Genomic DNA, 15279 nt, shown 5'->3' on the forward strand with positions numbered 1-15279 from the left:
TATTTTGTACATGTGAGCTGAATGTTAGTTGCTAATCAAATATTATTTCCAGGTACCTTTGTTCTGTAGCTGTAGGTAAAGATGAACCATAGGTGTCGGTGATGCTTAGTGGGGGTCTGAGTTCTTGTTTTGATGTGTGCTGAAAAGCATAGTAGTATTTTTTTACAGTTAATTAAAAGTTGCATTTTAGCTAACTATTTTCATAATAAATTGAAGTCATTTTGGAGTTTATCCTGCAACATAACAAACAAGATGTCAGAATGCAATGCAACAATGTCATCTGCATAACGATTGCACTTTAAATTTCATAAGACCAAAGTAAGTTGTTAATGAAGATAAAAATTAGTACAAGTTCGAGGATTGAGCTTTGTGATACTCATGCTTAGAAAGATGACATTTTCTAAGGGGTGAGGCCCATGCTTAACAATAAAGGTTCTGGTGCTTAAGTAAGCAGAGAACTACCGTAAGGCTGTGTTGCCGGTACCCATTTTAACTAGTGTTTTAATTAGAATGTTATGGCTGACTGATTCAGAAGTTCATTTTAGGTCAGTGAAGGGGGTACCTGTTAACTTTCCATCTTTTTTTCCATTCCCTTTAAGATGGAGTTGGTTACTTTAAATGCATAAATTTGTATTTGTATTTTATGTTTGTTTCGAAGTCTGTCTGATTCTGCAGAGGGGTTATTAACTTTGGGAATTAGAACTAATTTTGCATGCTTAGAGGGGTGAGGAGTTATGCCTGTAGTACATATTAGATTGATGTGTTGTAGTGGTCTGGGCATTTGGATTACTTTTTAGGAACATTGCTGCGTATTTGAGAGATTTAGTCAGTGTTCTCCAGTAGTAATACCTGCTTAGAGGAGACAACATTGAAATAGAATGGTGAGAGGTCAAAAATTTAAAAATTTAAATGTTTTCTGAAGAATTTGTCACACTGGGTAGCTGATAATTATGTAATGTTTGGGATATTGGTGGTGAGGTTATAATTGTCTTCTATTAATTAGGTCATATTGAAGGATGGCATGATTCCATGAGGTAGATTTCAGATAGTTTGTCATAGTTTTTAAATCCCACCAGAACTGCTTTAATGATAGGCAGTCTGCAACTTTTTTTTATAAAATATGGTAGATGATGCTTTCTAGCAAAGTCAAGGCAATTCCCCCTGTGCAGCAGCCACCACAGTTGTCTTGTGGAAGACATATGCTTGCAAAGGATACGTACGACAGCCACACAAAGTTCATTACACAACTTTCCCAAATACTACAAGCTGGGCTGCAGCTTTTGGTCTGTGGCTGGGGTTTACAGCGATAGGTTTGCTTCAGGATTTCTTTTCCCAGAGTTCATGATTATTATGTATTTTACTTGTGCATGTTGCTACTTCTGCAAAAATGGCTTTACTTATAGAAGACAGAAAAATCATGTGAGTAACTCCTATTCTTTGCTAAAATGCATAGTTCCTGCTTTTTTCCTGTTTGACTCATTGGACTTCTTGAAGCATAATTCTTTACCCCTAGATCAGACTATGGTGCTGGTATTAGCTTAGCCACAGACTCCCTATGCATATGTTTTACTACTGCAGCCTTAGTACTCAAAAATATCATTTTCTGATAATTACTTCACACAACTGTTCTCTCCACATTTAGTTGATTATCAGTTCACTGAATATAAATTTTGTATTTATGTAGCTGTCTATATACAGTTATATACAAATAGATAAAAAAAGATATATTTATTTATTTTTATTTTACATTTGTTTACCGGGAAAATCCAGCTGGACCAGGTCCATTTTCAGTGGATGCCTGGGGAGAAAAGCTCCACAGTTAAGATATAGTAAGAAGTTAATACAATGAGAAATATACAAAATGGGAAGACGGTAGATTACTTACAAGCAGAGATATTCAATAATTTGTTCACAATAGTTAACAGGCATTGCAGGACTGAAATACAGTTAGATGAATATTTACAAAGGTAGTATAGACAGTTTACATTTCTACTAAGTGTACACTGAAAGAAGCACAAAGACCAATGTGGCTTATTATTCTTCTTCTTCTAAGAGTATGTATTTCTATGTGAGTATAATAGTGTGAATTCTAGACTGGAGTTGTTTGGAGGAGGAGAAGAGAAGGTATAGAGATTGTCAAGTGATACATGGGCAGATCCAAGTTGTCCTGAGATGAGATTTGAGTAATTTTTTGACGTTTGTCTTTGTTGTTGTGGAGGTTATATTAGTGGGGAGATTGTTACATTTTTTAGCTATGATGTGGGAATATAGGGCTTTACCTGCAGTGTTGTTAGCAGTAGTAACACTGAGGAGAGGTTTACTGGATGAGCGGAGAGGGCGACTGGAAGAGTGGGAGGTTAATAGCCGCTTGAGGGCTGGAGTTTTTCTGGGTAGTTTCTGATGTTAAAGGCGCAGGTTAGTTGTTGGTAAGCTAGTAAGTTAGGAAATTCAAGCGATTTAATTTCTTTTAGTACTTGGCAGTGGTGAGTTCTAAAGGAGGAATTGTTGGCAAATTTGGCAATTTTGTTATAGCATGACTCTAACTTGTCCTGATCTGATTTTCTAGTATGGGTTAGGATTGGTGCAGCATAAATAAGTGTTGATAAGAGGTGAGTTTGAGGTAGGGTGATTCTTTCTTTTGCTGTGAGATAGTTTTTGTGCCTGTAAAGGGTTCCCATTTTTTGTGAACTTTCTGAATGGTTTGTGCCATGTGTAGATCGAATGATAGGTTGTTGTCAATTTCAACTCCTAGGAGTTTTGTGTGGGTGGATGGAGAGATGATAGAGCCATTCCTAGATGAGATAAAGAAAGTAGAGGGGGTTGATTTTGTTTTATTAGGGGTGAACAGGAGAAGTTTGGTTTTGTTGGGGTTAGGAATAAGTTGGATGTCAGTGATCCAAGTTTCAATAGCAGAGAATTATTCTTGGGCTAGTTGTTGTAGGGTGTTGACAGATGGGGCTGCACAGATGAGAGTGGAATCATCTGCGTTCTGAATTAGTGAGGCTTGCTTGGAGGAGGTGTATAGATGGCTTGTAAAGACAGAGAAAAGTAGTGAGCCTAATATTGAGCCTTGTAGTACTCCCATAGAGTTAGGGAGAGGAGGGGATAGTTCACTGTGTCATTGTACAGATTGTTGTCTGTCTGATAAGTAGCTTTTGAACCAGGAGATACTAGGGGAAGTAGAGGATAGAGAATGAAGAGCATCCAATAGTTTAGGGTGTGAGACCATGTCAAATTTTTTAGAGGGGTCTAAAAAGGTAGCAGATACATATTTGTTGTTGTTTCTATGATGATTAACCAGATTAGTGAAGGAGAGAAGAGCAGAAGTTGTACTATGGTGAGGGCGGAATCCGTGTTGGGTGGAGGAGAGAAGATTGTTTGTATTCAGGAATTGCATAACTTGTGAGTGTATGCATTTCTCTAGGAGCTTAGATAAGGGGGAAAGAATATCTATCTATCTATATCTATATATATATATATATATATATATATATGTATGTATATAATATATATTATATTATATATATATATATATATATATATATATATATATATGTATATATATATATATATATATATATATATATATATATATATAAAATATAATATATATTGTATATTATATAATATATAATTGTGTGTGTGTGTGTGTGTGTGTGTATATACACGTATGCTTTGTTTTTCTGGATTACACTCCCAGTGCCATCTTACTTAAACATATACTAACCCCACAGTCACACAACCACAGAAAAAAAAAAAAAGAATCCAAACACAGTCATTGCTCACAGAAGAATAGAAACTGCACTGTAATAGGGATTTCGTATGTAGAAGACAATTGGGCAGTGCAACACACCCAGTGTTTACAAAGAGGCAGATAGTGGAGAAGTTAGAGATGAGGAAAGAGTTCAATCAGGCATTCCTTGACTTGGAGAAAGCATGTCAATGTCCCAAGACAGCTAATTTGGGCAGTGCTGTGATGGTTCAAAGTCCTAGAAACATTGATAGAATTAGTGCAGGCTATGTACAAGGACCCATGGCACAAGTATAAACAGTGTTCAGACTTGCGGAGGAGTTCCTGGTGGGAGTGCCTGTGCATCATGGTTCAGCTGTCTGCCCACTCCTGTTCATGGCAGTGATGGACTGCATTAGTAAACATGACAGAAAGGACAACTCAACAAAGCTGCTGGATGCAGACAATGTGGCATTACAAGCAGATGCTGAACAGGATCGTCAGCAAAATAGTAAGGAACAGGAATGAAGGCACATGGGATGAAACTGAGTGCAGACAAGAAAGTGGTCATGGCAGCAAAGAGGGGAATTGGAAGCAGCTGAAACCTGAGATATAGAGGAAAATAATGAAACATGTTAACAACTTCAGGTATCTGGAATGTATGACTGAGGAGAAGGAAAGTATGTATGAGAAAGTCAAAGCTAGAATCAGAGGTGCTGCGGCCAGCTGGCATAAAGTGTCAGGGGTGATGTATGAAAGAAGAATGTCAAAGAATCTGAAGACTAAGGTGTACAAAACAAAGATGCTTTTGTATGACACAGAAATTTGGGCATTGAATGCAGAGCAGCTGAAGAAGCTTGAGGTGAAGGGGATGAAGTGCCTGTCATTGCTAGTAAGATGTACATGGTCAGATAGATACAAAATTGAAGACATCAGAGCAGAAGCTAAAGTAGCCCCAGGTGCAGAGAAGGTCAAGGAGAACAACTTACAGTGGTTTGGTCACATGTACAGGAAATCAGAAGATGATTTGGTAAAGAAGATTTGGGAAGAATAAGAAGAAGGCAAGAGGAAATGATGATGTTCAGCCGTGAGATGGATAGACTGTGTGAGAGAAGGCATACAAAAGACAGCCATGGCTATTGAGGAAGGCAGGAGAGTGACTTTGAGTCTAGAGGTGCGGAGACGGTTGACATTCACCCTAACCCCCTTGTTAAAATGGGGAAAAGAGGGTTGATGATGATGATGATGACTGTGACGCTTGGGCAAGTAATTTTTGGGAAAACTCATCTGCTTTACACTTTGTGATGAAGTATAGGGAAAACATTCTTTCTTACTGATTTTATAGGCTTTGTTACTTGATTGAAAGTCAGTACAGGGAAATACCACTGTGAGCTAATACAGACACATGGCAACTGCAAAAGTGGGTGCTCGCATTTCTGACAAAAATTTGAGTGAGGGCAGTAAACCCACTGGAAAAGAGTTCCTTTAGGAATACCTTTGAATAATTTATGAATAATGATAGCACTCCTGTCTATAATTTTGCAGTATGAGCATGCATGTAAGAAAGACATGACAGTTTTTAACTTTGTGAATAATGTAAAATGGATTCCCTATACAGAAAAATGTGTGCCTCAGCATAAACGGTGTATAATGACTCGGGATAGTAACTCCTTATTTAATGGTGTTATAAATATCTGAAGAACCCCCACATTCCTTTGCTTATTGCTAGCAGCAGATTTTACATCAGCATTCTCTTGTACTTCAACTAAGCCATCAAATGAGTATTGAATATTTGGTTTTAATAAAAACAATGTGCTTTATTATTTGAGTTTTATTTAATTTTATTTATTTTAGTCCTTCATTGGACCACATGGGCCTTTTTTCAGATACAAACTAGTTATTTAGAAAATAAATCACAAGCTGAGATCAGCAGTACCAAAGCAACAGTTTGTGCACTACACAAAGATGTGTCTTTTTAGCCATGGTTATTAATTCACTTTCATATACTGTAGACAAAGAAGATAGTTTGGACAACTAGGAACGTGGAGGTCCTTCAGTTTTTAGGCAGCAGTCTACATATTTAATAGTAAATTAAACCTATGTTATGCAACTTTGGGATAAATGCTTTAATTCATGTTTAAGCTTTCACAGTAGTTCATTAAATGTGGCTGGCTTATTTGCATAGAGCACTAAGCTGATATGTTTAGTTAAATATGTAATTGTATTTCTCGTATCCTGTTACATGTGTTATGTTGCTAACTAGGTGCTAAGTTGAACCCTACAGCTGTTGCTTTTGGTTCCTCCCTTCTGATCTTGTATGCATTAGATGTAACAGCAGTTATTGCAAACAAGATTAATCTCTTTGTAGACAATACTAAATAGGAGTGATTAGGAAGGAGTATCACAAGAGATCTGGGTAGGCCAACAGTCTGGCCACAAATGTGGCAGCTCAAACTCATCCAAGATAAATGTAAGCTATATTACACCTGGGAAGGGACAGTCTCAGGACAGAAGGTGAGCTTGGTGGTGTCAGGTTCAAGAACCCAAAATGAGAATATGAGATTGGGTTGTTGATTATAGCAAGTATGAGTCATCAGGAGCAATGTGAGAGTGCAACAGTTAAAGCTGTTGGGATGCTGGTATATATAACAGGAGTAATAGAATTAGAAGGTCGACAAATAATTATACTGCTTCATTGGGCACTAGTGAGCACCCAACTGAAGTACTGCGTCCAGTATTCAGGGAGAGGGACATCAGCATAATTAAAAGGGCCTAGGTCAAGGTTGTAAGGATGCTACATTGACTGGATGGGATAGCTTCTAAGGGCAGGCTCATCATACTGGTGTAACGTTCACTTGAGGACAGAAGGAGCGTATGTTCTTGATGCACAAAGGATAGTGACTATAGTATTTGAATGACTGGAGTTAAATGGGAAGGATAGCTTGGATAAAAGGCGCTGTAATTTGCATGTCAAGAGACTTAGTGCATCATGGATATGAGCAAATACTTTTTTACAGAAAGGGTGGTGGATAGATGGAATGAACTTCCTCGGTGAATTGTGAAGTATAAAAATGCAGGGACATTTAAGCACCCTTGAGATATATGGAAGATGGGTAAGAGAACAGGAACTGTCGAATATTAGCTGCAACAACTGGGCAGATTACGTGACCTAAGTCTTATTATGCCAGCATATGTATATAAGTAAGTCAGTATAATAATATAGTGATGACACAATGTGACTGTGTTCTATTTATTGCTTTAATCTCTTATTACTGAATAATGAGTTATCCTGGAAGTTGGAAGCTGTGCCACTCTACAAGATAACTTGGTTTTCTCATGGTCTTAGTCAATTAATTTTTTTTTTAGTAAACATGATTAGCCACATAATATGTTTTTGAATGCAGGATGAACTCATTAGTAGAATTAACTAAATAGTTTGGCCTGTAATTTAAAAAAGTAAGAGGTAAAATCAGACCTAGAAGTAGGGCTGTAATGCAGCCAGTCCGTATTACAATCCTGCTTCTGAGTCTTATGCCCAGAAGCAGGAGATATTTACTAGGTGTCACATGCTATGTGTGCCACTCCCACCAGGGATCAAGGCATCATGGAGACCAGTCCAGGCCTGAAGGGGGGCTTCGGGATCTTGGAGAGAGGCTAGGAGCAGAACTGACCAGGCTGATTATGGATGGGAGGGAGATAATGGAAGATAAGGAAGAAGCAGGGGTACCAAATGAATTCTCTGCCTCAGTCTTCACAAAGTAAAGGGAGGAAAGAACTCTGGGATGAGATGGAGGGTATGCCAGAGTAAAGAGAGCAACAGATTGTTACCAGGATTGAGAAGACGCTGGCAGAGATGGTGTTGGCTTACCCTAAGGAAGTGTAAGACTGAGGGACTACATGGACTGTCTCACTGGTTCCTCAGGAGTCTGTCAAAAGTGCAAGCACGTCTTGTGAAGTGATGAAAATCTCAAAAAAAGAGGTCAGAAGCCAGTACAAAAGTGCTTGAAAACTAGAATACAAACATCAGGAGTGGTGCCCTTTCATTGGGGATCTCTTAACTTTACTTATTTTGGCAGTACCTATCTATTTTCAGGCTTGCTTTACACCTTCTCAAAATTTTCAATAACTGTATCTGTTTTGGAAGTACATTCCTGCTTTCAGGCTTGGTTTACCCCTTCAGACAACCAGATCACATATCTCACTTACTGGTGGAGCCCATAAATTCAAGCAGAAACATAAGTGAACATTGTTTTTGTTATAAGCAGAATTTAACTTTATAAGACAGACTTTTACAGTGTTCTTCATTAAGGTCTACACATTTTACACTCTGTCTCTGATAATATGCTTCTATTTTTTCCATGATTTTGCCACTCTCAGTTTTTCAAACTTGTATTTTTTAGTAGTATCCCACAAACCTAGTGGAAGTTGGAGGAGTTATGTGCTACTCAGATTTTACACTAATTAGATGCCCAGATTTTTTTTTGTGGGGGGGGGGTGAATGTTACTTCTTTTCAAGAACCTTTGTACCTATTTTCAAGGGGAAGCATTAGCCTAACAGCAGTGGCAGGGAAAAAATGGATAAAATACTAATGTTAGGGTTGTATGTATTCCTGTAGGTTCGTGATCTGTAGGACAACAGTCAGTTTAGATTCATACCCAGAGGGAGCAGAAAGTCAAACATGATCGTTTGTATGAATGGTGTGCTTGAGAATTTGACATGGAAGCACCAGTAGGTATTGTCTACCTGGACTTCTCCAACCTCTTTGACTTACTTCCAAACAAACAGCTGCTAGTTGAGCTGCAAAGGTCATGACAGGACAGAGACTATGAGACCAAACTGTGCCATGATTGAATATTTGAGCATTGGGACCTGTGGTGAAAGGAACTGTGCTGTTCCATTTCAGTCACTTTTTTGGCCAAACTGAATCAGTTGGACCCTGCAAAGAAAACTGGTGCTCACAGAATCTATGGATTGCAAACAATGGGGTTTTACAGTCTCAGGGTTAGTTGTATTGGTTAAAGGGGAGGAATGCCCCCCCACATGGAAAATATATAGCTTTAATTTGCTAATGTACTTTCAGATTTTGCTGAAAAAAAAATGACTTCATTATTTGAACAATATTCATGGAATGGGCCAGAAGTAAGAGAACTGACTCATAAATCCCTCAGGTGTCAGTTCTGGGTTCAGTATACTCTAATGTATTAATGTCAGCTTAGAAAGAAGAATCTAGTAAGGGATATAGTCTTGTCAACTGGATAAGTAGATGACAATTCAAGTTCGTTGCAAGCATTGTGGTGTGTAACACTTTCATTATAACAACCCTGGGATGAAGACCCAGCTGGGGGATTGGTACTGATGGTGACTGGGAAAGAAAAGGATGTTGAGATGTTGATCTCACTTGACTTGGAGCATGAGCAGCAGAGTGAGCGGCTTGTGGTAGCAGTAAACGGAGGGCTGAGGGTCTGCCCTCAAGGAGGTAGACTGCAGAAGCAAAGAGATAATGCTTCTTCACTACCAAGCCCTCATTAGGCCGCACGTTGAGTATACTTCTAGATGCTGTGCAAGAAGGGAGATATGAGGCTGCTGGAGGGAGTCCAGAGTTGAGCCACTAGATGGGTGTGTGGGACAGAGGAGAAGGGGTATGATTAGAGACTGGAGAAACTGTAACTCTTCTCACTGGAGATCAGAAGAGATGAGGCATAATATGGGTACCCATAATCATGTTGGAAGAAGTACAGGGGTCACCCTGAACAAGAAGAATGGGAGAGAGGAGGGTGTGGCAGACAGCAGGTTGTAAGGAACAGCTGTCAAAGTATTTAAACACAAGAGAGGGTTGTGTACTAATGGAATGCACTGTCTGAATGAGTGGTAGAGAAATAATCCACAGAGGCATTCAGAGGGCATCAGGCAGGTGAAGAATGGGTGGGGTAGATGGAATGGATATAGGTGATTTAGAGTAAATGCACATAAAGGACAGATTGAATGAGCTGATTGTCACCTTTTCAGACAGATGTTATATATTGCAATTTAAAGGGAAAAGTATCTGTACCAGAAACACCATGAGCAAAGACTTGAAGTTGTTTGCTTGCTTGATGGGTGTGCTTATGGCAAATGTTGCTCTTCAGACAAGATATGAGACAAGACTTTCATACTCATAATTACTCTGCCACAGCAAACAAAAGCATAACTTCTGTTACAGAAGCATGTTAGGGCATATTTTGCTTAACTGAATAACTGCATGACAATGCAGTATTGATATATAATCCTCTGTATGTATGGAAACAGCTGGCTTCACACATTTTATGTAGTTTACGTATACGGTGTTAGACAAGATAGGGAAGATATGTACAACCTAGACAGTGGGGAAGGGAATTAAAGAAACTATCAAGTAGCCCAAAAGATGCCGCACATCATGAGAGGACAACTTAATTTGGAGAAAAGATATGCAGAAATGTGGTGACATGTTTTTGCTTTTCATAAGACAATGTAGCAGTAATATGTGGCACATATTTCATAAGACAATGTAGCAGTAATATGTGGCACGTATTTCATAAGACAATGTAGCAGTAATATGTGGCACATATTTCATAAGACAATGTAGCAGTAATATGTGGCACATATTTCATAAGACAATGTAGCAGTAATATGTGGCACATATTTCATAAGACAATGTAGCAGTAATATGTGGCACATATTTCATAAGACAATGTAGCAGTAATATGTGGCACATATTTCACATAGACTGGGAAAGAAGCATTTAACTTACCATTATCTGATGTACAGTGAGGGAATTCAGGAATGCATGACATAGATACAAGAACAATCCAGAGGGGTGAAGCTGCTGTTTATTTAGGTGTTGAGGCTTGTCCAGCAGTTAGAGAAGTGGGCAGGCTATGGTATTCAGAACTTCTTCCTTATCTGCTGTAGTAATGTACTAAATAAAATGTGGGTCTGTATTAAAAGCATAAATGTTTACTTACCCAAATACCTAAATGCCGACACGTCTTCATCGAACTGCAAAAACATCGATCGTTCTGAAGCGCTAAATCCGAAAAGTCGAATTGTCATGGTTGGCCCTTCTGCGGTGTAGCTCCATAAGGTAAGTGTGCGATAGTTACAGACCTTAGGGTTAGGGTGCGGGTTAAGGTAAGTGCATAGATGGTAATGTATGTTAGATTTAGTGTAGGGTTAGAAGTAGGGTTTTATTAAGTGTATGTGTGTGGATTATTTAGTTTGTTTGGGTATAGCTTTTTAAGGTAAGTGTGCAATAGTTATGGACCTTAGGGTTAGGATGCGGGTTAAGTTAAGTGCATACATGGTGGTATATGCAAGATTTAGTGTAGGGTAAGAAGTAGTAGGTAGTATTTAGCAGGCGGTGGGATGGGACAACTATGACATTTCGAGTTTTTGAATTTTGTGGTTTAGGGCGTTTGGTGTATTTGCGGTTTGCGGAATATATGTTGGCGTTTAGGTGTTCGGGTAAGTAAACATTTGTGTTTTTAATATAGACCCAAAACATTTAATTGAAAATGTCTATTTAGACAACATATTGGGCTATCAGTCTGAAACCATCCATACTAATTGTTCAGGTTCTCTGTGTCACTTTTTCAGTTCCATTTGAGTGTTATAGCAATGTTCATTTTGTTTCAGGGAATGGCAGCCTGTTTCAAACTATGTTTTTTTCTTTTTTGTTCCTTATTGCAGGAGGCCTACTGTGAATACTTGAAAACAATAAAGTATATCTCATTGACCTTACTGGAAGATGCAGAGTCCAAAGGTAAGAAAGCCCATTTGCTGATTAGATATTTGGGCAGATACAATGGGGCTGACTTTCTCTGCAAGACCTGTTCTTTTAATCTCATTTTTTTTTTATTCTTTATTTTTACTTTTTCTTAATTCTTAAAACATCAAAACAGTTCCCAGTAACCTGAATACAGTAATGAAAAGGCAGTTTTCTCATTACTACAAATTCAGAGTTGAATATTACTGTACATTATGTTCCATAACAGAAACAAAGATGTATAAAGCCAGACCACATGATTTGTGGAAACATTAGGACAGACATTTATTTACAAAGCTACATAACTTCAAATGTGACTCGCAATAAAATAATATTAAGTATTAAAATTCTATGTACTGCAATATCGTCTCTGTTTTCAAAACTAAGTAGTGTTTAGTAGGTAGGAATATAATATATTTTAGAAAAAGGGTCAACATATATTAGACACTACATTAACCTCCAGAAGATCCAAGTGGATAGTTTATTTTACTGAGTAAGCTTGCAAAAACAAGACCATGTAATCTTGTACCAGTTTTAAAATATTGCAAAGGGTTTTGTTTGTTCCATTGTTTGTCTCCTAAAGGATTAAATCAATGCATCAGGAAGAAAACCAGCTGTTGTGGCTTCTGCTACTGAAGAGCTTCTTGTAAGTGTCAAGTGTTATATAAAGTCTGTAATTGTTCTTGCCAGTAAAATGTAGCAAAATATAACATTTTGAAAAGATGCATGACTTTTATAACTTGTCTATGCAGGTACACGTACACACACACACACACACACACACACACACACATGCTCACTACTCTCTATCTACTTTCCATGGCAAAAACTCCTTTGCTTTATTTCTTTATTTGGAATGAATGTCTATGCATTCTAAGGAGTTTTGTTTTTAAAAAGAAAAAAAAACTCCGTTTTGATGAGATCTTCCAACCTGCAAGAAATACTGAACCTTAATCACTGTGCTTTTGAGTTTGTCTTGAGAATGGACTTGGTGAACTTTAAAAACACCTGGGTGCATAAAAGTATCTTTGCGTGAACATCAGAGGGAAGAAAGTAAAGCTTGCTTTTCTGAAGTTAGTGACCTTAAACTTTTGTGTTCTGTTCATTGAGTGATTGTAGAAACCACTGTTAGTTGGGCTACAACAATTTACTGTTAGTATAGGAGGAGGATTGTTTAGCTGTATTTAATGTTTTTCTGTTGCCGCATATCTGTTCAAAATGTGTTATTATATTATTTGTACAAGTGCATACTTGACTGTATATTTATATATTTTTAAACTGTGTTGATTAATTTCTGTTAAGTACTGTTATTCATTTACAGAAGTTTGTTGCTGGTGACTTAATGTGTTAATATATAAGGCACTGGCACAGTAGTGGTGAATCAGTAATTTTTGGCATCTGCTTGTTAAAGAGTGACTATTGTAGCCATATCTGTGAAATTAGTATTTTTTGGTTAGATCATTTTAAGATACTTGGTGTGCTACACTGGTTTAGCAGGTGGCAGCATTACCTCAAAGACGTAAGGGGGTGCTATCATTAGCTCCTCTTGAGAAAGATTTTATTTATATGTGGAAGAGGCTAGACACAATTGCATTGGAAGACACTGGGATGAGAGCAAAGCAGATGAAATCTTGAGAAGTCAGTAATTATAGTTGTTCAGTGTAAGGCTTATTTGAGTGTTACATTTGTTCATAATCTGAGGAAGTAGTGCACATTTGATATACTAATAAGGCCAGTTGAGTTTTTATATAATTTGTATATAATTTAATCATTAGAAGTGTTGATGAAGGAATCATATGTCCTATCCCTGGCTTGTTTAATTGGTCCCAAAAGTGCAGAATTTAAGGCCTGTACCATAATAGTAAGTACTGTTTTTAATTGCCGTCAGTCAAATTGCTAATCACTTTTTCCCTCCTTTTTACATTATTCATTGGGGTCCCTCAAAGATCTATAGTGGCCCTCTACTATTTAACATTTTTAGCGATGACCTTCACACCAATATAAATCATGCTGATATTGTCCAGTATGCTGACGACTCTACTCTTATCTGGTCTTCCAAAAGTCTAGAAGATTTGCAAGTTCAAACTCAGGAGTCTTTCTCTACAGTAGACACCTTGTTAAATAACTTTTAACTTCTGCTAAACAGTTTTTCCAAATTTCCATTTTGCTGGCATTTAGGCAGTGTATTTACTAGCCAGTAACAGAATGTTACCAAAATAATTTTCAATGGCATTCCTTTTTCTCAGTTTCTGAGAGAAAATGCCACATATATAAAATATTGCTTAGTATAAATACTACAGTTATTTAAAAGCCATGAATGTCAGTGAACTGAGCAGTCTAAGTAATTAAATGAAAAGACAGCATTAGGATGGAAGGATTAAGTCCTTAACTTCCATGTAGGTGTACTTAAGAAATTCTCCTATCCCATTAGTTATCAGTGGCGGTCAACATTTTCCAGTAAAACAAAATCAAGAGGTGTGTGCTTTCATATTTTAAAATTAGCGCTGATGTACTTCTTAAAGAAATCATTTCCGTAGGTAAGTCTAGCTTCTTAAAGGGGCTTTATCCACTAATCAGGAATAACTTCTGAGGACATGAAAGTAATTCAGTCATATTTTCTTTTAATAAGCACTCCACACACCTGTATTTTCTCAGTGTTCAGTGTCTCTATACATTTTTGGAGTGACCTTAGACCTTAGTCCCAACTTGTACCTTTGTCATTCTCATGTGAATTTCCTCTGTCGTTATCCCATGGTTCCCATTTTTTGAACAACATAGTTTTGCTCTAGATTGAGTTTTCTTCCATTCATAATAACTGAATTGAAGTTTCTCAGTTGGCTTTTAGAAACTTTTGACAGAGTTTTTTTAAAAAAAGTAGTTTTATTAAAATGGTAGAGAAGGAAAAGGGGTAATTTAAAATTCAAAATATCCTACTCCCATAGCAGAGGGCTTAAAGATAATAAACATACAATCCTAGAAACTCAAGTGAGATAAATAAGAAAATAAAGTATGCTATATCATTCAAAAATCTGCTAGACTGGCTGAGACTTATACTTTCAACGTTACATCAGCTACATGTCCACTGGAATAAAAAATAAGCAAGTGTGTCTCCTTAAAAAAAAAGTTAGCATAGCAAATAAAAGTACCACTGACCTTACCCATGACCCAGTCTTCAAAATCATTACAATGATTTGACATAAGGAATGTGTTAAGTGGGTGCTAGTCAGGGAGGCCACACACCTTTTTGTGTCTTATTAATGCTTCTTCTATCAAGCCTTACTTCTCAGGTTTTTCATTATCTGCAGGTGTTAAAAGACAAATCATTGATGACTCTGGGGAAGAGGAGGAATATTATAAATCAGTGGTAGATTTCCATATTTATCACTACAGAGGATGAAAAATGTCTTCTCAGAATTGCTGAAACTGATAAAAGAACTGCTGCAATTAGGAGACAAGTATGTATCTTCAGTATGTTGAAGTTGAGTAACTTTAACCCTAACCCTAGATGAATCCACTTCCTGTGTTGAAGATCAGGAATTAAATGATTGAGACATCCAAGAAAGCAGGTGAACAATCACCAACACCAAGAAAGATGAGTAAATTATGTAACGTCCCAGCAGGCAGTCCTAAATTCCATGGCATCCACACAGTAGATCTAGAGAAAGTAGCTGTTTCATTAGAGACTTTGCCATGATATAGAGCCTGTAGAGTTCTAAGAGGTATAACAAGAAAATGTATGCTTCTTGAACTCTGGCATTCAATGCCTTC

At 37.5% G+C, this 15279-nt stretch overlaps 1 protein-coding gene across 1 annotated transcript in view; it reads left to right on the forward strand.

Annotated features, from left to right (window-relative positions):
* The window catches only part of VPS9D1 (VPS9 domain containing 1), a 1026884-nt gene that overhangs the window by 85008 nt on the left and 926597 nt on the right, over nt 1-15279 (forward strand). The window contains exon 2 of the mRNA XM_044081855.1: nt 11436-11508. Coding sequence (XP_043937790.1) covers nt 11436-11508 — 73 coding nt within the window. The remainder of the gene's footprint in view (nt 1-11435; nt 11509-15279) is intronic.

The sequence above is a fragment of the Protopterus annectens genome, chromosome 8.part1, assembly GCF_019279795.1.
Source record: "Protopterus annectens isolate FY-2018-M chromosome 8.part1, PAN1.0, whole genome shotgun sequence".
NCBI lineage: Eukaryota > Metazoa > Chordata > Ceratodontiformes > Protopteridae > Protopterus > Protopterus annectens.